Source organism: Nicotiana tabacum, chromosome 2 (genome assembly GCF_000715075.1).
Source record: "Nicotiana tabacum cultivar K326 chromosome 2, ASM71507v2, whole genome shotgun sequence".
NCBI classification, from domain to species: Eukaryota; Viridiplantae; Streptophyta; class Magnoliopsida; order Solanales; family Solanaceae; genus Nicotiana; species Nicotiana tabacum.
Genome location: NC_134081.1, coordinates 39,192,663 through 39,216,766, shown reverse-complemented (window position 1 = coordinate 39,216,766; position 24,104 = coordinate 39,192,663). Strand labels below are relative to the sequence as shown.

Genomic DNA, 24,104 nt, shown 5'->3' with positions numbered 1-24,104 from the left:
AATCATTGAAACGTCTATCTCAAAAGACGATTCCCTTTTTACTAAACCCAAACAACTCTGTTCACATTCGTACTCATAAGTCAACACTGCTTAAGACCTAATGGAACACTAAAATAATAAGAAAACTGAAAAAGCGAACATTTGTCAATTAGTTGTTGATTGAAACGTCAAATCCAATGGAACATTCCTAGCCAAAACTAACCTGTTCACATCCACGCGCAATAAGCACAGAGAAAGTAGTTATAATCAAGGCACTTCTAATTAATTCGACCAAAATCTTTCTTATTACTATGACACGGTTTAAAATAACGAAGTCATTGCAAGCGTTAGGCAGCCTAACGACTAACAACTATTTAAGGGAATTACATCTATCATAGTACAAGTGTCACACGTCTATTCTATTTTTGTACAATGACATGAATCCACATCCATCCAATTTTCTATTTTGTTTTAAAAATAATTTTACACCCCCCCACATTTTGCTCCATTACACTAATTTTCCTTGTGGTTCACGATATTACTTCTACCTTCCTTATTTTAGTTTTTTTGTAACAATTCTTATTTATTTAAAATTAATGTAAAGAAATTCTAACTTACCCTTTTTAATATACCCTTTTGTTTAATTAGTTATTTAAACATCTTTTTGTTAAATTCCTTTAGAATGTCAATCAATTTTCTTTTCATCTTTCATTTCCTTCTCTGTTGAGATTTGAGAATCTTACAATATTGGTGGTTACATGTTTTGTTCTACAGGATTAATTTAAGAAAAACATATTTTTTAAAACAATTAAATAAAAGGATATATTACAAAGGGTAATTAGTCAAATTACATGTAAACAGAATTGTTACAAAAAAATTAAAAGAAGGGAAATAAGCGTACTATCATAAAACGCGAGGGAGGCCAGTATGATGGAGAAAAACGTGAGGGAGGCCTATTATATTATCCCTTTTTTTTTCTTTTCCAAGAACTAAGAGACCAGAATCAATAGGTAACAGCAATATACAAATAAAATCCCAAATTACTTTAAAATATTACAAGCCGGCAAAACGAATGAGATACTCGGATAATGAATTTCATGTTTATTCTATATAGTTGAGCAGAACCGAAACCTGGAAGGAAAAAATTGGACGGAATACAACTTTATGCAACATTGAATGAGATACCAGCCTCAGCCTGGTGCTTGCCCACGTTACATCTGACCACTATTAAAACTGGAGAAAATATGGTGAAAAAAAAGTGCCTAGAGAAGCAAGAAAATCACTCGGAACAATCAGTCCTCGCAACACACAGAATCCACTATTTCTCCAGCTATAAATGAGCTTTCAATGCCTGTAATGATTTGATTTTTGAATCACAAATTTTCAGGAAACTAGATAATGCAGTGCGCTGACTACAAATGATTTTTCTAGCAATATCGGTAGCACTCCAGGACTGCAATGCTCGAGTGATCCGATCACCAAAATCCGCATCACTTGTCGAGGAAGAAGTTAAAGATTCAAGAACTCGGTAGACCTTCCCAGGTCCCTCCTCTTTATCTTTTAGGAGTGATGAAAGTATGCTTTCCGATTTGTAATCGTCTGACTTGATAATTTGTTGGTTAAGCCATTGCCTGACCAGCTCTATAGTCTCGCATACAGACAGAATCGACTCTTGTAATTCCTGAGACAGCTGAACGTTAAAGTTCTCTGCAGGTCCGCCTTTCTTTTTTCTCTTTCCTGAAGGCACTAACGATCTGGCACAAGACTGAATCACCAGTATATGCCAAGCTATAGGTTCTGTCACTAAAAGCACCAGATTAGGAAGATCACATCCAGGTGAGGATTCCAGTGGTCCCATTGATCCGACTTTATCCAGGATATATTTCTTCAATATTGAATTCACAATAAGCCATGTATTTGAATCTCCATCTACTTCATGAGAATAAAGATTCCAAGCATTTAAAAACACGAGAAAGTTCATCCAATCAATCAGATTGCAGCTCCATGCCTGTATTAAAGTAACAAAAATCTATAAAAACTTGGTATGTAGTTCATCACAAAACTGACAGCTTGACAGTTGACACCAGACAGAAATATACTTGTAAGTGTAAGATAGTTTTGAGCTGCATTGAAGAGTTAATTGTTAAATCCTTCAAGCACTACGTAATGATTCTCTTAGAATTGATATATTTAGTTCTTTTGTCTTATACTTCAACTGTACAACTGGAACAATTTGCAAATTCTCATGCTTTCATTGCAGCTTTATATTACAAAGGGTTCAGCAACCTAAATTGACAAACTTTGCTTCGTGTAACAGGACGCTTCTCTCGTCTCACAAATTTGATCACCTTGAGTAAACTAATTACCCACATGCAGCGCTAAGCATAGCTAAAAATCAGGTAAAAATCAGGTTCAATATGATCTACATCTAGGTGCTTTTCATGGTCCATATAAAACTGCAACATAATACCAGCTTCAAGTATTAGAGTCTAATTCAGTTTCTCTGCCTTGATGCTCCCAAGAGCATACACCGAAGACATACTTCAAAACAACTAAATTTCTGGTTTACTCCAACCCTCAATCAAGCATAATGCAAATTATCTTTCTAGCATCTACCATGAAAAAACCTGAAAAATAAAATGTTAAAGATGCATATGATATAGGACTAAAATTCTAGCTTTTGTACGTCATAAAATGAAAATACTGTTCCTAAAAGTTAAAGTATAACCAAAATAAATAACAAAGGTTATTCAATGCCCAAAGACACTATGAAATCTTGCTAGTTGTAACTTCTGAAAATTTAATTTGACGAATGCAGTAATGCACCTAGTCCATTTCTTCAGTGACATGCCCAAATTCTATTGTTTAACTTGTACAGTTAAGAATTCCACGTCTCCTTAAAAACTATCCCAGCCATTACAACGAATGTGGGAGAGATGCAAAACAACAAAATTCACCATAATGGCTCGATAAGCATGCATGTAAATATAAAAATTAAAGCAAGAAACGATGAATGAAAAGTACTACACATGCAAAATAGAGTATAGCTTTGGAAGCATCCACAGTACGAAGAGAGAAGAATTTACCCCTGAGTCCTTAAGGCCACTCGAAATATCAAAAGCCAGCCCTACAGCATCCTGGAAGGAGAATCCCAAGATATTGGCATACCGGTCGAGTAACAATCTCATCTCTGATGATAGTTTAGGGTCAAAGACAACACCATTTGCTTCAACACTTTCCTTGACAGCTGATGAAGCACATTGAATTGACAGATAGATCATTCGTGGTAAAAAGGACCTCTTCTCAATTGTTTTAACCACTTTAGCTTGAGACTGTTTGATTTGATCATACTGCAATGAAAGAGTACAACAATAATAAAGTGAGAAATTTTCTTCCGCAAGCTTAGGTTCTACATGATTTCATACATAAAAGAAATTATCAAAACCATTAATAATAAGAAAATTGAAAAGGACATAGTTTCAGAAGTCATGATACCCACAGGAATCCGGTTTCAATTACAGTAGTACTGGCAACTTAACGAGACTACTTCAGTGGTCGAACTATTGCCATGCCATTTCAACGGTAACTGACAAAGAAAAGTCCAATTATACATGCTATAAATTTAAGACAATGCCTGTGCAACTCTCCATATCAGCTGCAAACAGCCAAACACAAGCAGACTTGGGGACCATTAAAAGAAAATTCAACCCTCGGCAAACTCAACCCCTCACCCTAATGTCTTCCTCTTATAATGAGCTTGCAGTTTCATTTTTCTATACTTTCTATCAATATCACCTTATTTTTTTTTTTTATTTTTTTTTTTTTGAAAGGTAAGATACTTGTATATGAGGGGGAAAAAAAAGACTACACATAAACTGTGGAGTCAGCCAGAATCACAAGGTGGAGAACAGGAGAAACTCGCCTAATCCTTTTTCTTCTCGTAAGGATTCTAATACATCAAAAATAGATTCATGATCTTCTAGGTGTTCTCCTTTAAACCAAAAATAAAAAAGAACGAAAAATTTCATTTTTCATCTTCAGGATGTTGCTGGATCTAATCTTCAAAGCATCTTCAGTTTCTTTCTTCCAAAATTGTCCACCAGCTGCAAGCAGTGACAATTTTCCATCTATCTTTATGACTGGAAAGGTTTCCTTCTCTATTCTAGCATGCTAAAACTTCAAGAATTCTTCTTGGCATAACCCACAATAATCCCCTCAAATTGATGAATATCCTCCATAATTGTGAAGTCACCTTACGGTGCAAAAAAAAAGATAATAATTGCCTCTTGTCTCCTCTCCACATAAGTAACATCTAGAACATAGTTGGTATCCTCTCTCGACCAAGTTATCCTGGGTTGGGCCTGCCTCCTTTGCCAACAACCATGTAAAGCAGGCCACTTTATAAGGAATTTTAACCTTCCAGATCAATTTCCATGACCAACAACCGACCTGACTATTTGAAATGTTGAATTCCTTATATGCAGCTTTAACTGAAAACTTCCCTTTGCTATTCCCTTGCCATGTCACACCATCTTCAGCATTGGGGTCCCTTTGAATTGTTCCAATCTTGTAGAACTCTGTAATTCTATCAATCTTCCAATCATTTAGTAATCTCCGGAAGGTCAGACTCCAACCTTGGTTTGTCCACACGTCTCCTATTGTTGCTTCCTACTAGGGAAGAAATAAATGAATGAATGTTCTTTTGGGAAAATGTATAATAATACACCTACCGAGACGAAAGTCAAAGGTGAGTCTCGTAGGTAGACGTATCGAACCGAAATAAGATCTCATATTGACATCTTGATATACTGATTTACCATAATAATAAATAGAGTCAATGGTGACTCCGCCATGGGAAGAGCCGCTTCCTTCTTGCTTGATGTTGGTTTAGTAGATATATATCAGGAAAGAGTTGTTTCAGTGAATTCTGACCTAGCCTGTTATCCTCCCAAAAAGATACTTTCATTCCATTTCCTACTATGAAGTTTGAATTGTTAATGAGCTTAGGCCAAAAGTTCTAATAGACTTCCACAAATTGACCCAATAGGGACTTCTCACAGGCTTGGTTATCCATTTTCCTTCCATATCATACTTTTCTGTGACTACCTCCCTCCCTAGGGGTTGTTCTTCTAAAGCAAATCTCTATAACCATTTCATCAATAAACTTTGTTTTGGATTTGCAAGTTCTTAATTCTCAATCTCCCTTCCTTCTCGTTACAAGTAAGGGAATTCTATATGCCCAAGTGAATTTTCTTCTTGTCACTATTTCCTTCCCATAAGAAACTCCTTCTCAAGGCATCTAATTCTATTCACCACATTCACTGGGATTGGGAATAAAGACGTCATATATGTAGGCATAGCATCAAGTACTAAGTTAATCAAGATTAATCTTCCTCCCATAGATAAGTATTGTTTCTTCCGGTTAGCTAGCTTTTCTCACATTTCTCTAAGACCCTATTTCATATTCTTTTTAACTTGCTTTTAGCCCCCTGAAGGCATCCCCAGTATATAGATATACTGTACGCAGTGTCCCAATTTTATCTCCAAGAATTTCAGCCATGTTTTGAAGCTCAGACACCTCATTCACGGGATTAAAAAAAGCTTCTACTCCAGTTGATATGTAAACCAGGTATGGCCTCAAACAAAATAAAAATGACCCTTGGCATTTGCAAATGTTCTTTATCAGCTTCACATAACACAAGGGTGTCATCTGCATATTGTAAATAGGAAATTACCAATTGACTACCTGCCATGGAGTTTACCCTGAAGCCACTTATCCAGAGCTGTCTCAACATATCGTTCAATCTTTCCATCGAAATGATGAATAAAAAAAGAAGACAAGGAATCACCCTACCTCAGGCTCCTCTGCGAAGGAAACAAACCTGCTGGTGATCCATTAATCAAAATGGAGAATCTCACCGTGCTGATGCAAAACATAATCCTATGAACCCATGTGCCACCAAAACCCATCTTCCTCAGAGTGTCAAGCAGAAAGTTCCAGTTCAAATGATCATAAGCCTTCTCAATATCCAATCTGCATAAGATACCAGGCTCCTTGTATAACATCCACTAACTTATTCACTACTGTCTCAAGTTTCTCTGCCAATAATTTGGAAATGATTTTGTAGATGCTATCTATCAAGCTGATAGGCCTGAAATCTTTCGGTTCCTTAGCTACTAAATTCTATGGAATCAATGCTACAAAGGTCGCATTGAAAATCTTATCACCCATTGATACGCCACGATGCTTTGCACCAGTCCCCTCTGTAATTCTCTGTTCGAATTCCCAAACCATTATCTTTTTCACGTATTCCTTTCTATATAATTAGAGCTCAAAAGAAACCAAACTTGACCTTAGTCAAGGCACAAGTATGATATATTGCAGATTCTTCAATCAACCAACTCAACTCCAGATTCCTTTAAACCACAAAAGCTCCTGCTGCCGAAAAGCTTCTCACGTGCCTCCACGCACCGCCAGAAGAAGTTGCCTTCCAACGTCACGCGTCGGCGCGTGAACCCTCTTTCGGGAACTTTTTGAGCAGTTTTTCTTCTGGCAGACTCGTCCACCTTCATCCGACTCTACCCATACCAATTTAGATTGTGTGAACACCAGTGGTCAAGTTCCAACGTGAACAGTAAACTCCGGCAGCTTTTCTGCAGATTCTGAAAGCTGTTTTTCATCACAGGTTCTTCCTTTTTTTTTGCGCATTCATATTTTGGAATTCTTTTGTGCTTCGAATTGTTTAATCAATGGATAATCACTCTTTACAAATAAGTGTTGTGAAACTAGAAGAGACGGGTACTTATCTTGCTTGGTCACGGTCGTGTTTGCTTGTTATTAAGTCTAAAAAGTTGTTAGTTATATTATTGGAGAAAAGAAAGCACCTATTGTGACTGATGCTAGCTATAGTTAATGGGATTCTGATAATTCCCTTATTATGACATGACTTTTAAATACTATGTAACATCAAATTTCCAAATAGTACTTATTGCTTGATACTGCTAAAAAGATCTGAAATTCAACTAGGTGCACTTACTCCCACAAGGGAAATGATACCCAAATCTTTGAAATTAGAAATTAGAAATTAGAATTATGCAACTAAGCAAGGTGAGTTAACTATCACTGAATAGTATTCCGAGTTAAGTGAGTTATGGCAGGAGATTGACTACTATCAGGATCTCCAAGCAAAGTATACCGATGATGCAGTTCTCTTTTAACAATTGGTTAAAAAGGGTCTATGATTTTCTGGCTGGTTTGAACCAAGAGTATGATCATACCAAGGTTCATGTTCTCGGTAAAATTCCTTCTTCTTCTCTTGAGGATGCATACTCTTATGTTCAACAAGAAGAGAGTCAACGAGGGGTCATACTTTTTTCCACTCCAACCGAGAAGTCTGGGTTAATGGTGTCTCATGAGCAACTAAGGGCAATCATTTCTGATAAAGATCACCTGCATTGTGATTATTGTGGAAAGCCAAGGCATACAAAGGAGACATGCTGGAAACTACATGGTAGATCGACTAAAGGTCGTGGAGGAAATCATGTACATCCATCAATGGGTCAAGCTAATATTGCTGAAAATGTGGAGACATCAAGGGAAATTGCTTATGGAGAAACTGTCTTCATAGCAAGTTCAGCATCTTCGTTATCTCCTGAACAAACTTGACTCTTCTAATGTTGCCATTTTCAATTATGTGCAATCAAGTACTACCTTTAATACTCACCTTAATTCTTGGATTATTGATTCTGGTGCGAATCGACACATGACAGGCTCCTCTAAAGGCTTTCAGAACTGCTCTCCTAGTCCCAAGGAGGATTATGTTAGAATAACCAACGGCTCCCAAACTCCTTTAGCTGGAACAAGTTTTGTTGTCTGTACACTTGATATTACATTATCATCCGTTTTCCATGTACTTGAGTTTCCTGTTAACCTATTATTTGTTAGCACTTTTATCACCAAAAACTAAACTGTAATGTCGAGTTCTTTCCTGCTCATTGTATTTTTCAGGATCTTCAAACAAAGAAGAGGATTGGCAGTGGTAGATTGTATGGTGACTTATATTGGATTGATGAAACTCGAGACTCTGGTCTGACTTTTTTTGGGAGGAAATAAGGATGTCAACCAAGAAATAATACAGTGCATACGGTTGGGGCACCCATCATTTTTTGCTTTGAAGAAGTTATATCCTAGTTTGTTTTCCAAAACTGAATTTGAATCTTTGTTTTGTGATACTTGTGAATTTGTCAAGCATACTAGAAACGCATATCCTTCGAGTGATAATAAAAGTACAACTCCCGTTTCGACTATTCATTCTGATGTATGTGGTTCTACTCATACAGTTTCTTTGTTTCTTTGACTGGTAGTCGTTGGTTTGTTTCTCTTATTGATTATTGCACTAGGATAACTTAGGTGTATTTGTTAAAGGACAAAAGTGAAATTTTTTGTTGTTTTCACTCATTTTATAAGATGATTTATATTCAATTTGAGGCTAAGATAAAATTTTACGAATGGACAATCACAGAATACAACAAACCCAATGAGTTCCCACAAGTGGGGTCTGGGGAGGATAATGTGTACGCAGACCTTACCTCTACCCTGGGAGAGCAGAAAAGCCAATGGCACAAAATACATGGATAAAAATTTTGGTGCTTGTTTGGAGTCGATAATCCACCAAACTAATTGCACAAAATAGGGTTGCTTAAAGAAAAAACAGGCATACGTGTTGGGATTATGTCCTGATTTTCTTTTCAAATTTGAATTTTACCTTTTTTTATTAAGGAAGGAAAAATAGTTTACCATAAATTATTTTACTTTTCCTAAAAAGAAAATGTAGATCTTTTCCATATTTAACAGATACTTTTCTTGGAGAAAAAGGTTGTAGACTTCTATAAATTAAGGATCCCTCTTTCATACACAACACAATAGCATCCACAATGTAGTCTTTAAAATAGTCTTGTTTAGGGGAAGAATTTATTTTCTTGATAAGTTTTTTTCTTTCATATTACTAGATTGATGTAGGTCAACTGACCAAACCATATAAAGTATATTATGCATCTTTTAGTATAATTCTCTTTGTTGTCTGATTCATCTTAGTTCAAGGTTTGATTTGTTAGTTTCAGCATAACGTCTTGTTATTTTGATCCCAACAATATGTTAGAAGTGGCAAGATCTCTCATGTTTACCATGAATCTACCCAAATCTTACTGGGCAAATGCCATTCTAGTAGTTGCCTATCTCATCAACAAAATGCCACTTAAAACCCTCAATTTTAGAATCCTTTGGAAGCATTAAAGGGTAAGAATGATTATATTGTTTCTCCGAATATATTTGGGTGTGTTTGCTTTGTTCACACTAAGAACTTAAATGTGCCTTTATTGAGTATTCTCCAATACATAAAGGGTACAAATGATATCATCCTCCCTCTAGAAGATCCTTTATCAGTATGGATGCCAAATTTCGAGATATTTCAGTATTACATCATCACCTTTTCAGGGAAAGAGCTATAAGGAGGAAGAAATGAGTTTCCCAAGATCCACGGTTGAAACCACTGTCACTACCACTAAGGAAAGTGAAATTGGAAAAAGAATTCAGCGAGGAAAATATTAGGCGTTTGGATAGACCCGATTTAAAATTTTACTCAAGGAGAAATAGAGCAAAAGAAGCCATCATACAATCTATCGAAGCTGAACTTTCTTCTACTAGTGAGTTATCTGCATTTCTTAATGAGTTGGATTTGCCTATTGCTCACAGAAAAGGAATCAGATCTTGCACCACCAAATACCCTTTATATAATTTTGTCTCCTATAATTCTTTATCTCCCTCATATAAAGCCTTTGCCTTATCTATTTCTTCTGTGTCTATTCCCCATAATCAGCGGAAAGCTTTTGTAGTCCTAAATGGAAGCAAGCTATGATTGAAGAAATGAAGGCCTTGTCAAAAAATGAAACTTGGGAACTTGTCCTTTCACCACTAAACACAAAGTTGGTTGGCTGCAAATGGGTCTTCACCATAAAGCACAAAGTTGATGGATCGATTGAAAGATTCAAAGCAAGATTGGTCGCTAAGGGATTCACTCAAACTTATGGAGTGGACTATCAAGAGACACTTGCCCGTGTTGCTGAAATGAACACTGTCAGGATTCTTTTGTCTAGCGGCTAGTTTTGATTGGGACTAATAACAGTTTGAAGTGAAGAATGCATTTCTTCGTGGAGACTTAGCAGAAGAGGCATACATGGAAATTTCTCTTAGATTTGATACTAAACAAAGTCTAAGGAAAGGTGTGCAGACTAAAGAAAGCCTTTTACGGATTGAATCAATCCCCTAGGGCTTGGATTGACAAATTCTGCAAAGCAATAACCTCCTTTGGTTACCAACAAAGCAATGATGATCACACCCTATTCATGAACTATGTTGTAGCTCACTGGCATCATAAAATCTTGATTTAAGCAATAAAAATATAAAGATTTTCAAGTTGCATCTAGTAGCAGTTTTAGTTCCATTCTATAAGCTACTTAAGATTGTTTTTGGATTATAGGATCATATAAGTCAAGTGAAACTACATGGAAAAGAATAGCAAGTTCATTAATTGCCTTTTTTCTTAAATATCGGTGTTATTCGTGCCAGCTTGCATGCACCTCGAATATTCCATCTAGTACCTACTACCTCACACTAGCACAGGAACCGATAACTTTACCACTATGACTTGGACAGATAGGAAGGAATCACCTAGAGTTTTTTGTCTCTAGATTTGAATCTTGGTCTCCCAGGTAGTTTATGAACTACTTTTTTGTACGGACAACAAATATGGAAACCATACTTACAATCGTTAATTATAGAGGGTTTTTATTTCTAGAATTGATGTAACAGTTTTTGAATAAGTTTGTGGCATTTGAACAAGTCAAAATCTATGGTTTGAATAAGTCCAAGTTGGAACCTTTGGATGTAAAGTGTTATCGAAATACAAATTCTTTTTTCTCAATTTCAACATGATAAGAGAGCCATTGCTGCCTTTTTTAGGTGAGTTTCCTCCCTCTGCAACACTAGGGTTTATAGGTTGAGATTCTTCCCTATTTCAAAAGAATAACTTCCAGTATCACTGTTAGAAAGCAACTTTACCACCTTCCGTCAGTCCTGCTGCGCACAAACCAAAACCACTCGGAGGCTCTCTGTATATTTTGGATCTCTTTAAAGAAACTAGTATAACAGGATGCAAACCAGCATAATCGCCTAGTGAAAGCAATCACAAGTTACAAACTGGAGTTGCATAGTCTGTTAATAAGGAGAGATATCAGAGGTTGGTTGGAAGACTCATTTACCTCTCGCACACTAGACCAGATATAGCTTATTCAGTCAGCATGGTAAGTCAATTCATGCATGATCCCCGGGAGTCGGCTATTCTTCATATTTTGCGGTATCTGAAGCCTGCTCCAGGCAAAAGTCTCCTTTTCTCCAAACATAGCCACCTCCATGTAGGAAGCCTATACAGGTGCATATTGGGCTGGAACTCTAGATGACAGAAGATCTATATCTGGTTAATGTATGCTCGTAGGAGGGAACTTAGTTACTTGAAGAAGGAATAAGCAAAGTCTTATAGCTACATCAAGTGCAGAGGCAAAATATAGATCCATAGCCCATGGTGTTTGTAAACTTATGTGGCTACAAAAGCTACTAAAGGAATTGAGATTGTCTGGAAAAGGGAACCTTTTCCTACCAAGGCTGCAAACAGTATAGCTCATAATCTTGTTCGACATGACCGAAAGAAACGAAATTAATCGACACTTCATCAAAGAAACGATTATAAGTGGTATCTTGACTTTGCTTCATCAGAGAACAACTAGTTGATGTGTTTACAAAAAAACTCAACAAAAGATCCTTTCACATACTAGCTTGCAAGTTGGACATGTGTGACATCTTTACACCAACTTGAAGGGGAGTGTTAATTGTAGGAGGTTTTTATTCCTATAATCAATGTAACAGTTTTTGACAAAGTCTTATTTGAATAAGTCTAAGGTATTTGAATAAGTCAAAGTCAGTGATTTGAACAAGTCCTAGGAGGAACCTTGTATATATACCCCTTCTCAGGAACGTAAAGTAATATTAAAATACAAAGAATCTTTTCTTCTTTCTCAATTTCAACAAAATGCATGGAGTCTAAGAGAAAGAAGTTACCAATGTGAAGATTAAGTTGTTGTAGGAATCAGATCAGGTAATGGGTTATTTTAAGGGTTGGGTTTGGTTAAATGAACCAGGTGTTTAAAATGTGTTTATAGCCCTCCATGTGTCGATTTAATTGGTAAACCAGGGTCTCTTAAAGGTTGAGGGGTTTAGTTAAAATGTGTAACGATGAGGCTATATACAATCGAGTACTCAAAGAAAGGATATATGTAAATAATTTTTCAAAGTAGAGGGGTAAATATGACATTTTTCCGAATATAATATTATATTTATAGTAAGAATATAGAGGCGTGTTTAACAAAATACCTTTATTATTTTTTATTTTTTATTATTTTTTGTTTGCGTAAAGCCTTGTCACGTCATGATCAAGATACACTCTTGCATATCATTCTATATTATTGGAAAAAAAGAACCCAACAGCAACAACAACAAACCTAGTGAAATCCCACAAATTGGGGTCTGGGAGGGTAGAGTGTACGCAGACCTTACCCCTACCTTACGAAGGTAGAGGTTGTTTCTGATAGACTCCTGGCTCAAGAGGAAAAAAAACTAAAAAGGAAGTAGAAACAACTAGTAACCATAGCGAGCAAAGGTGATATAATAACCGAAGCGAAAGAAACGACATATAGTAAAAAAACAATATGGGGATACGAAGAAAAGAAAATACGAGACTAACGCTAATGATACCGGCATATAAATATGACACCACCGCTTAACCACTACCCTTCTACCATAATTCTCAACCTCCATACCTTTCTATCAAGGGTCATGTCCTCAGTAAGTTGAAGTAGCGTCATGTCATACCTAATCACCTCATCCCAATACTTCTTGGGCCTACCTCTACCTCTTCTTAGCCCCTCATAGCCAACCTCTCAAACCTCCTCATTGAGGCATCTATGCACCTCCTCTTCACATGTCCGTACCATCTCAATCTAGCTTCCCTCATCTTGTCCTCTACGGGTGTCACTCCCACTTTTCCCGAATATCAACATTCCTTATCTAACCTGGTATATCCACACATCCATATCAGCATCCTCATTTCTGCTACTTTCATCTTCTGGACATGGGCCGCGTCAGAACAACCATCACCAAGGCAAATAAAAATAGGCTAAGCCCGGATCCTTGATGCAAGCCCACCCCAACAGGGAAGTGTTCTGAGTCTCCTCCCACCGTCCTAACCCGAGTCTTAACGCCATCATACATATCCTGGATCACCCTAGTATAAACTACGGACGCACCTCTAACCTCGAAACACCTCCAAAGAACCTCCCTCGAAACCTTGTCATAAGCTTTTTCTAGGTTAATAAACACCATGTGCAAGTTCTTCTTCCTATCCCTATACTGCTCCACAAGTCTCCTAATAAGGTGAATGGATTTTGTAGTCGATCGCCCTGACATGAATCCGAACTGATTCTCAGAAATAGATATACTACTCCTCACCCTAACTTCCACCACCCTCTCCCAAACTTTCATGGTATGAGTTAGCAGCTTGAAAAAAAGAACCCGCTATTAGAAAAAGAAAGCAGGTCAAGTTTAACTTTTATCAAGGAAATATTGATCCCAAAGAGTGAAAGAACGCATAATGGCAAGTATACTGCTGCTAGAATTAGTGAGGGCTGTCTCCAAACCATCGTACAAGGACGAGTAATGCTTAAGGAAGATTTTGCGTCAAAGTTCATTTTTAAGTTACAATGTAATTAATCTTGAAACGGAAGTTTATAAATTTTTATCTTGAATTGAACTCTTCCTCATACATCCCCCTTGAATAAACATCATTAGTTTATGCAATATTGAAGACAAAAATTCGTACCAAGGTCTCTCGAGTGCAATAAGATGATCCTTCAAATGGCTCTGCACACAAAGAAAAGCAATTATTTTTAAAGATAGTATGTATGCAGCAAACTATGTGGAAAGACAAGTTTTATCTGCATGATACAAATAATAAAGTTGTCAAAATCATACAATCAGGTGCATCATATACTAACCTAAGAGATAATTTTTGTCACATGTTGGCGTCCACCAGGGCCGCAGCTGCAATTCTTCATTGAAGGTCAATGATTTGCTTCCAATTTCATCTGAGAGCTCAAGAAACTGAACTCCATGTTTCAAGCTTTCTAGAATGCCCTAAGAAATCCCAAAAAGAAAATTCGTCACTGAATTATTAAACAGTTAAATACAATTTAAATTAACCCCCCCCCCCCCCCTTTTCCTTCTTTTGTGGAGCTTTTAGTTAGGGAAGCAAAATATACCTCCTTACCTCCCAAATATATATACTACCCCCAAAACTTATTGGGAAAAGTCTGTAAAAATCCATCAAAATTAGCAGCAATATAGCACATTAATCCCTTTGACTTTCTTCTTTTATTAGCTCATAACTCCACATTACTTCTGAAAACAAGTGTTCTCCTAAAACCAATAGCTTTTTACCAACTTGACCATAAGCTCTTTTTATAAAATTGGAGATAAAAGTAAAAAATAAGGAACCATAAGCCCATTTATTAAATTATATTATCTAATTAATTCGTGAAGTTAAATGGAAAAGATAACCAAAAAAAGAGTCGAAGGGGAAGAAAAGCATGTATGCATATTGTTCTTTTTTGACCAATTATTTCAAGTTTGATGGATCTATCTATTGTTGCACTTTATCCAATCAACGGGCATGTCAAGATAAGGCGAAATAGATGTCAAAACCAATACCCCAGGGCTAAAATGTTTTTCAAAGGCATTGCAGTTATAAACGTGCAACAAAGAACTGTTCAGACAAAAAACTTAAAGTGACATGGAAAAAGGTTACCTCCTCTTCTTCGATGTTATTTGCTTTCTGCTTTAACTGCAGAATGGGTGTTTCAATCTTTGCCATCAAGTACTGGCTAGATTGTTGCAATCGCTCCTTGAACTGAACAAACTCAATAACCTAGAAAATTTACAAATGAAAATATTGTTATCATTATGCCTATTTACTGAATGCTTTATTAAATTATTCTTTTGTACAAGAAAGGAACCATTTGAAATGATATTAAAAAGAGAACCATTTAGTTATAATAAGCATTGTGAGCCTCTAACAAGAAAGTAAATATTTGCTCCATCAATACCCTCTCGGAACTCGCATCACAAGAACTAAGGTGTCCAAATATAGTGAAAAGTACTTCCTGTTAGACTTTCTCCTCAGCTGCTATAGCCAGGGGAAAGGTTGACAATGCAGTGGAAAGAGAAATTATTAAACCCCTTCTATGCGAAAATACTCCCAGAACTACTAAAAACAACTTAACCTTATTTTACTTACTTTGGGAAAAGATGCAGACTATACAAATAGAGGTAAGAGAACTCATGTACCATTTAAGGAAAAAGGTAGTTCACAAGTTCACTGATTATCCGTTTACCTCCAGCAGGTTGACCTTCAGTTAAAAGGCTACTTCCTACATTGAAGCAAAGAAAATAAGGGAGAAATTTCTATTTTTCTGTGAAATAATTAGATTTTCTCATGACGGGTACTCCAGCATCATGCAGCAAAGCCTAGCATTTGTTCATCTACCTATCAAGACGCAATTGATGTAAAGTTATGATTTAACAGCACAGTGCATGAACTAGAATCTGCCAATATGGGGGTACAGATACGGTGTAAATTGCATGATACAAACTTCTGCGCATTCAGGGAACTTGGAATACTACATCAGTTTGATTTCAAATGTTTGGTAATCATTTTATAAATAATGTCTCGCTAATATTTTTATTTTATAAATAATGTTGGATAAATCTTGCAACCATTTAGTTTCCACTGGTAGAGAATCCATATTACAAAAGAAAAGCATTTTCTTAAAGCCGAGATCCGTTGTATTTCCACGAAACCCATGCTAACCCAGCGTGAATTGAGACGGTAAATTTAGCACTACAAACACCGAAGGAATGATTTTCGTAGGTCACTAACTTACTTTAGAGTAACTCCGATGACGATATGCAAGAAATGTAAGATCAGCAGATTCTCTGAAGTGATCATCCATAAATCTTAGATAATCCCTCAAAATATCTGTTGAATCAGCCCACAATGGCGATGATAACATCTGTGGCAAAATGTGGTGCGATACACTTTCCAACAATATGTTCTTGACGTCCAGTGTTTTATACCTAAATAGGAAGAGGAGAACTGTTATCATACAAGAAACATGGAAGCTTCAAAAATGGTAATCCCAAAGATTGATTTCCCAATGACAGAACTAGAACGTATCACAAACATGTAATGTACTGATTTCTGGTGAACAATGAGAAAAATGATCTTACCATTCATAAGCCAATGGAAGAGAATTCCAGTGAGAGTACAAATGCAACAGTAAAATCTTGTACTGCCAAATATGTCTGTCAACCATGCACCATAGATATTATGTCAGGAAAAAAACAACCTTTCAAGAGAAGCTAAGCACTAAAAATATACAATGTATCATGAAGGATTATCAGAATTCATATCAGCACAGTTCTCTAGTTATATGATAAGGAACTAAAGTTATTATAGCATATGAATTAATAGCAGTAACTCTATTGTTAGCAAAGTAATAGTAAAAATTATTTCCAAAGTTTAAGGAAAAAGATAGGTAAAGTACAGAAATATAAGCTTCATGTTACCAGCAGTAGTTTTGAGCATGTGCCAATTATGCAACAAGAACAAAGAACGGTAAGGAATCATTCTCGGTGGGCCATCCTTTCTTAATCTGCACTAACCTTCATTTTTCTCAACTGGTTATCTTAAATAACCTTGCCTAAGACCAACTTGTTAGGTCAGCGAGGACTTCCATAGAAGTCCATCACACGGTTACGATTCCTTTTCCATACAACTCCAGTACTTTCAACAATTCAAATCTTAAAACTTTGATAGGTTTTCTTCATCATACTAACTTTTCACCCATTGCTTTTATATTTTCTTCGATTATAATTAAAAGTCAAATTAACATCATAAAGTTGAAAACCGTCGTATAAAATGGGATGGAGTTCTATATCCTTTTCAAAAGCATTTATTTTTCTTTACCCTTGCAGTTGTTTTGTAAGAAGAATATAGCTGAGGCATGTTTTATGTGGCTCGTTACACACAAGGCTTCTCTCACTCGAATCAACCTGAAGCGACTGGGAATGATGATATGCAGCAGGCGTTATTTGTGCTACAAGGAGAAAGAGAACAGCAATCATCTTTTTATGCACTGCGCAGTGTGATGCCTTGCTCCGTGAAAGATTTGTTGTTCAGTTGAGATTATGGTGGTATTAGAAAATCTCTGAAAAGAATATGGAACACAAGGCCAGCTTGTGTCTGTTGGGTATCATGGGAAGAAAGGAATTCCAAGTGCTTTGAAGGAAAAAGCAACCCAGTAGAGTTTCTAAAGTACAAATGTTTGTGGTTTTTACCGTTCTGTTGCAACACTCAAGATGTAATGATGAAGACGGCATGATAGAGTTCATCAACTCACTACAGGAACAGAATTTCTTTTTGTGTATAGCTGGGATCCCTTCTTTTTTTGTTTTTGTAGGAGGGTCTCAGTTCTTGTAACTCACAAGCACCGTCTTAGTGCTTGGCTGTTGATCACTACTTTACCAGTTTCAGAAAAAAACTATAGCTGAAGTTCAATAGATTAACTTTCTCGAATGATTGAAAAGACTTATTCCACAATGCAAGTATGCAAACATATACGTCACTCGTGATGTATTTGACACTTGAATATTGCATTCCAGCAAGTTCCTGATGTAGATGGATACCTTGTCTTGTATTTGGATCCAGAAACCCAATGTAAAGGTGGCGTTTGAATTGGGAAACTGGCTTCTTTTTAGTTTGGTTTTGGTCGTTGGAAAAAATTTATGTATTTTACATTTGCTTCTGAAAGAATTGGGCCTTTACGCAATAAAATAGCTAAAGAAAAGGTTAATAGACAGAAATAGACCAAGAATCTTTATTCAGTACGAAACATAATTATGAGTAGGGGTGGCAAACGGGCGGGGAAAGGGCGGATATAGGACGGGTCGAAAACGGGTAATGCAAAAACGGATAAATTATCTGACTCGAGCCATATTTAATACGGATAAAAATGAGTTAACCGGCGAATAATATAGATATCCATATTATCCATGGCTTCTTATATATAATCACTTTTGGGAGGAATTCCTAGTCTCCCAAACTTGAGGAACCCCCAATTTGAGGCTTTACAAATGTAAAAATTATACTCATTAGTTATCCATTGGTTATCTATTTTCTAAATGGATAATATGGTTCTTATCCATATTTGACCCGTTTTTAAAAAGTTCATTATCCAACCCATTTTTTAATGAATCATATGGGTGGATAATTGTTTTCTTTTAGGCAAAATACATAACTTACCCCCTAAATTATGGACCTAATCCCTATGACACACTTTTGCGGATGAAAATTACGTTACACACTCAACCTTTCTAAATTGTAACTAAGACACACCATTTTTGTCTTGACCAGTTTTTCAGAATATGTGTAATGTCAAGCACCACTAAAGTCGTGACACGTGTCATTATTTTTATTCAAAAAAATTAACACTTAAAATTACAACTATACCCCTTAACCATCTTCTCACTTTCATCTCTTTCTCTTCTTCGGCAAATTATACTCAGTCGTCGACGACCCAAAATCCAGACCTCCACCTTCTAATTCAAACCCAAAAAAAAAAAAAAATTAGAAGCCCCAATCAATTGCTCCTAGAATATACTTTTTCTCCAATAGTATTCCAGATCCCCGTACAATTAGATTAATATCTCTACAAAAAGTTGAAGTTCGATTTTCTGGACGTTGAAATCCACGATTAAGTACGAATTAGAGCTGCCTTACCCATTCTTTGGTAATAAATTAAGCGTGTCAAAGTTATTAGCTACAAGTTCATGGATTAGTTTTGGTGGTTTTGGAGATGGCTCTTATTGTGGGGGGTGTTGTTGCTTCGGCGGCCCCGATGACGTCGTTATGGGTTTGGATTCATAGAGTGGAGATGGCCAAAGATTATTGTTTGTGTTTTGGGGCTGCTTTATCTGTTATTTGCTCTTTGATGTTTTTGTTTTAGCCATGGCCGAAGGTGGAGAGGTTTAGATGGGTCTGGTGGTGGATGGGTGGGTGTGTTGCTGTAGAAAAATAAAAAAAGAAACTAAAAATAGAAAAAAAGAAAATTAATTTTAATCATTGGATAATTTTAATAGATCTGGACTGTTGAAATAAAGTCCCAAATATGCAGTTTTTTACTGTTCACGTGCCTCATTTTGTTTGTAAGACGCGCGTTGGCCACGTACACAAAGAGGTGTATCTTAGCTATACTTTAGAAAGGTTGAGTGCGTAAGGTAATTTTCGTCCGCAAAAAGTGTGTCACAGGGATTTGGTCCATAGTTCAGGCGTAAGTTATGTATTTTGCCTTTCTTTTATCCATTTTTCCACCACTAATTATGAGAATCTGAATTGCTTAAGAAAAAACAAAATAGAAAAATAAAGAACAGCTTAAGTAGAAAAGGGTTTGTTCTATTATTAGAATATAGCCATTTGCCTTTTTTCTTTTTTTTCCCCTAGAAACTAATGTTTCCCTGCTTAAAAAATAAAATAAAATAAATGTTTTGGTTTCCCATGTAAAAAAAAATATAAAAAATAAAAAAAAATTGTTGTTTGGTTTCAAAACCAAAACCAACTATTTTGTAGAAAACAAGAAATATTGTTTGGAAACCAAGTAGCACACACTAAGAATTGCAATGGCATCTTGACCAGACTGTATACAACATACAACATACCTAGTGTAGTCCCACAAGTGGAGTCTGGGGAGGGTAGAGTGTACGCAGACCTTACCTCTGCCTTTAAAAAGCCATTGCAAAAAGGAATCAGTAAAATGGTACATGTTTATGGTTCTAACAGACCATCTCTCCCCGGTATCTGGTAAAATCAAGTTTATACCTAGTTTTTGACCTACATGAACATTAGCACCTTAGCACCAAATTTCCATGTTTCCTTGGGCAACTTTCACTATACCCTTTGTATCCTTCACAGACTTTCCATTCTTGAGTTGCAAAAATTCAGACTTAAAGGACAACTCAGTTATATCTAGCATAAGTAGCATTGTTGGTCTCAAGAAAAACCACTCTTACTTTTACCTCTCTTCACTTCACAAGATACCAAACAACCCAGTACATTCAAATCCAACACATGAGTATTCTATTTTTACAACACAAGTATTCAAGCATAAGTAGCATTGATGCACCTCATTAAGTTTGACCATTCTGTTGTATGCCTCAATCCTAAACAGGTCGAGATTGGTTACATGAATCCTCATTGACCATTTTATGTTATTATTTGGAGAAGGCAACAAATATTATATATAAAATAAAGTAACCCTTACCACAAAGATTGTGCTAAGACAACAACAACAGACTCAGTATAATCCCACAAGTGGGGTCTGGGGAGGGTAGTGTGTGTGCAGACCGTACCCCTACCTTGAGAAGGTAGAGAGGTTCCGATAAACCCTCGGCTTAAGAAAAGATGCAAAAAGAAGCAGATAACAAGATAACAACATGCAATAACTACAAGATACAAAAAGTAACGCAAGATAACAAGAAAATCGAGGCGAGAGAAACGGCAAGTAGTAATAGAAATCTAAAAAAGAAAATGCATGGCTCACGACTACCTACTACCCTTCTACTCTAATTTTCGACCTCCACACTCCCCTATCAAGAGTCATGTTCTCTGTAAATTGAAGCAGCGCCATGTCCTGCCTAATCAACTCCCCCCAATACTTCTTTGACCTACCTCTACCTCTCCTCGGGCCCATCGATGCCAACTTCTCACACCTACTTACAGGGGCATTTGCGCCCCTCCTTTTCACATGTCCGAGCCATCTAAGCCTCGCTTCCTGCATCTAGTCCTCCATGGGGGCCACGCCCATCTTGTCCCGAATATCTTTGTTCCTAATCTTATCTAGCTTAGTATGCCCGCAAATCCAACTCAGCATCCTCATTTATGCTACCTTCATCTTCTGGACATGGGAGTTCTTGATTGGCAACACTCAACCCCATACAACATAGTCTGCCGAACACCACTGTGTATAACTTACCTATGAGTTTAGGTGGCACATTCTTATTACACGGAACACCGGATGCGAGCCTCCATTTCATCCACCCACCTCCGATACGATGCGTGACATCCTCGTCAATTTTAACATTCCCTTGGATTACTCACCCAAGGTACTTGAAACTTCCTCTTGATGATGACTTGTGTATCAAGCCTCACGTTCATATCCTCATCATGAGTCACATCATTGAATTTGCACTCCACGTATTCAGTCTTGATCCTGCTCAACTTGAAACCTTTAGACTCCAGTGTTTGTCTCTAAACCTCCAATCTCGCGTTAACCCCGCCTGAGTCTCGTCAATCAGTACAATGTCATCCGCAAATAGCATACACCATGGCACTTATCCTTGAATGTGACGTGTCAGTACATCAATCGCCAAGGCAAATAAAAACGGGCTAAAGGCTAATCCCTGGTGTAACCCCATCACCATAGGAAAGTGTTCTGAGTCTCCTCTCATTGTCCTCACTTGCTTCTTAGCTCCATCATACATGTCCTTAATCACCCTAATGTAAGCCACAGGAACAATTTTAGCTTCCAAACATCTTCATAACACCCCCCTAGGAACTTTGTCGAATGCCTTTTCTAAATCAATGAACACCATATGCAAGTCCCTCTTCCTTTCCCTCTACTGCTCTACTAATATCCTTACAAGGTGAATGGCTTCTGCAGTCGAACGCCCCGACATGAATTCGAACTGGTTCTCGAAAATAGACACACTCCTCCTCACCCTCGCTTCCACCACCCTCTCCCAAATTTTCATGGTATGGCTAAGCAACTTAATATCCCTATAGTTGTAATTCTGGATATCACCCTTGTTCTTCTACGACGGAATCATCGTACTCCAGCTCCATTCTTCGGGCATCTTCTTCGTCCTAAGAGAATACAGCAAATCACAAGACCCCAAAAAGAGCAAAAAACTAATCTTCTGGTAGTTACAAGGCCCCAATGATGTCCACTATAGAGTCTACATCTTCTACGAGAGCTTCTTTACACCAAAGGTGAAACAAAAATATACAGTTCATCTTGATCTTCCATTCAGTCCTAAATTTATCTTCAAAGCATCTACAGTTCCTTTCCATCCATATTGTCCACCAAATACTGGGACAATGCTCCACCATTTCTTCTGCCTCAATTGGATACCTAGATCATTCCAGCATGCTATTATTTATGTAGTTGTTCTGTGTACTAACCAGTTTAATCCTTTCATGCTCATGAATAAATACTACAACTTGTTGGGTCACTTTACAATGAAAAAAGAGGTGGCTATTTGTTTCAATCTCATTGCCACACAAAAACATTTAGAGCATAGTTGCATTCCTCTCATTATCAAACTATCATGGGTTAGAACAGCCTCTTTAACCACTAGCCAACAAAAGCATGCTACTTTAAAAGGTATCTTGACCTTCTAGATGTGCTTCCAGTTCCACGGCCCATTGGGTGGTTGTCCAGAACAATTTAAAAACCTATAAGCTGACTTCACAGTATAGATTCCCCTATATCTCTTTCTCATACTATTCCGCCTTCTTCCTCCCTTTGAAGCTATCCAGCAATTTGAAGAATTCATTCACTCTAATAACCTCCCAGTCATTGAGGAACCTTCTGAAGGTTCCAACCCTGCAAGCTCCATGTCTCAGCCATAGTAGCTTGAGGTTGTTGCACTAAATTAAAAATGTCTGAAAAAGTTTCTTTTAGAGGTCCATTCTCAATCCAGTCAACATTTTAAAAAAGAAGTTTTGGTGCTATTACCAACTTTAATTCTGACATTCCTGAACAAGTCTGATCATAAGCATCTTATAGACTTCCAAACACTTAGCCTATAAGCACCAGAAACACTACTAGTACACCACAACCCATCGGCCCCATATTTTTCACTGATTACCTTCTTCCACAAAGCATGTTCCTCCAGGGAAAATCTCCACAGCCACTTCATAATTAAACTCTTATTATGTTGTCTCAAATTTCTGATTCCTAGCCCTCCCTCATTCCTTCTTGTTGTTGATTAGGGTACTCCATTTCACCAGAGGGTACACCTTTTTCTCCTTGTTCCCTTGCCATATGAATTTTCTCCTTAAAACATCCATTGTTTGCTCAACTGTTACTTGTATTGGAAACAAAGACATCACATAAGTAAGAAGAGCATCCAAAACAGTGTTGACTAAAGTAATCCTTGCCCCCTTAGAGAAATAGGTACTTTTCCATGTGGTAAGTTTCTTTTCACATCTCTCCAATACACCATTCCATATCTCATGTGATTTATTTTTTGCTCCCAATGGCATCCCCAAGTATGTAATTGGAAGGTTTCCCACTTGACAACCTAAAACCCCAGCCAATCTCTGAGTGTTAGTGACCTCATTAACTGTATACATCTGGGACTTGCTCCAGTTAACATGTAATCCTGAAACTACTTCAAAAACCAAAAGGATCAACCTCAGATATCTGACCTGCTCTTCTTCAACATCACAGAAAATCAAAGAGTCATCAGCATAAAGAAGATGAGTAATTTTTAAGTTGCTTCTATTATTCACCACCTTGAAACCCTTTATCCACCCCTTTTGATTTGCCTTCTTGATTTTACTATTCAGCCCTTCCATTGCAATTATAAAAAGGAAAGGAGATAGAGGGTCTCCTTGCCTTAAACCTCTCTGTGAAGAAAAGAACCTCTCTAGAGAGCCATTAACCAAGATAGAGAACTTAACATTGCTTATGCAGAAACCTATCCCCCTGATCCATTTATTTCCAAAACCCAATTGATATGATCATCAGTTTGCCTAGAATCCCAGGAATTCGCCCTTTAATTCTAGAATCCACACACACATTTGCTATTAAAGCAGCATCTATGATCTTCCTGCCTTTGATGA

General features: G+C 37.0%; 1 protein-coding gene across 3 annotated transcripts in view; it reads right to left on the bottom strand.

Moving 5' to 3' along the window:
• Positions 1 to 988: 988 nt before the first annotated feature.
• LOC107780747 (N-terminal acetyltransferase B complex auxiliary subunit NAA25) overlaps positions 989 to 24,104 on the bottom strand; it is a 51,525-nt gene continuing 28,409 nt past the window's right edge. For 2 of the 3 annotated variants that reach the window (XM_075232643.1, XM_075232648.1), the window contains 7 exons: positions 16,430 to 16,504; positions 16,084 to 16,276; positions 14,949 to 15,068; positions 14,140 to 14,278; positions 13,965 to 14,005; positions 3,066 to 3,329; positions 989 to 1,987 (listed from right to left, as the gene is read on the bottom strand). In XM_075232643.1, the coding sequence (XP_075088744.1) occupies positions 1,310 to 1,987; positions 3,066 to 3,329; positions 13,965 to 14,005; positions 14,140 to 14,278; positions 14,949 to 15,068; positions 16,084 to 16,276; positions 16,430 to 16,504 (1,510 nt within the window). In that variant the 3' untranslated portion in view covers positions 989 to 1,309. Of the gene's footprint in view, positions 1,988 to 2,136; positions 2,436 to 3,065; positions 3,330 to 13,964; positions 14,006 to 14,139; positions 14,279 to 14,948; positions 15,069 to 16,083; positions 16,277 to 16,429; positions 16,505 to 24,104 lie in introns of those variants that run through there. The other variant, XM_075232652.1, reaches the window with a different exon arrangement.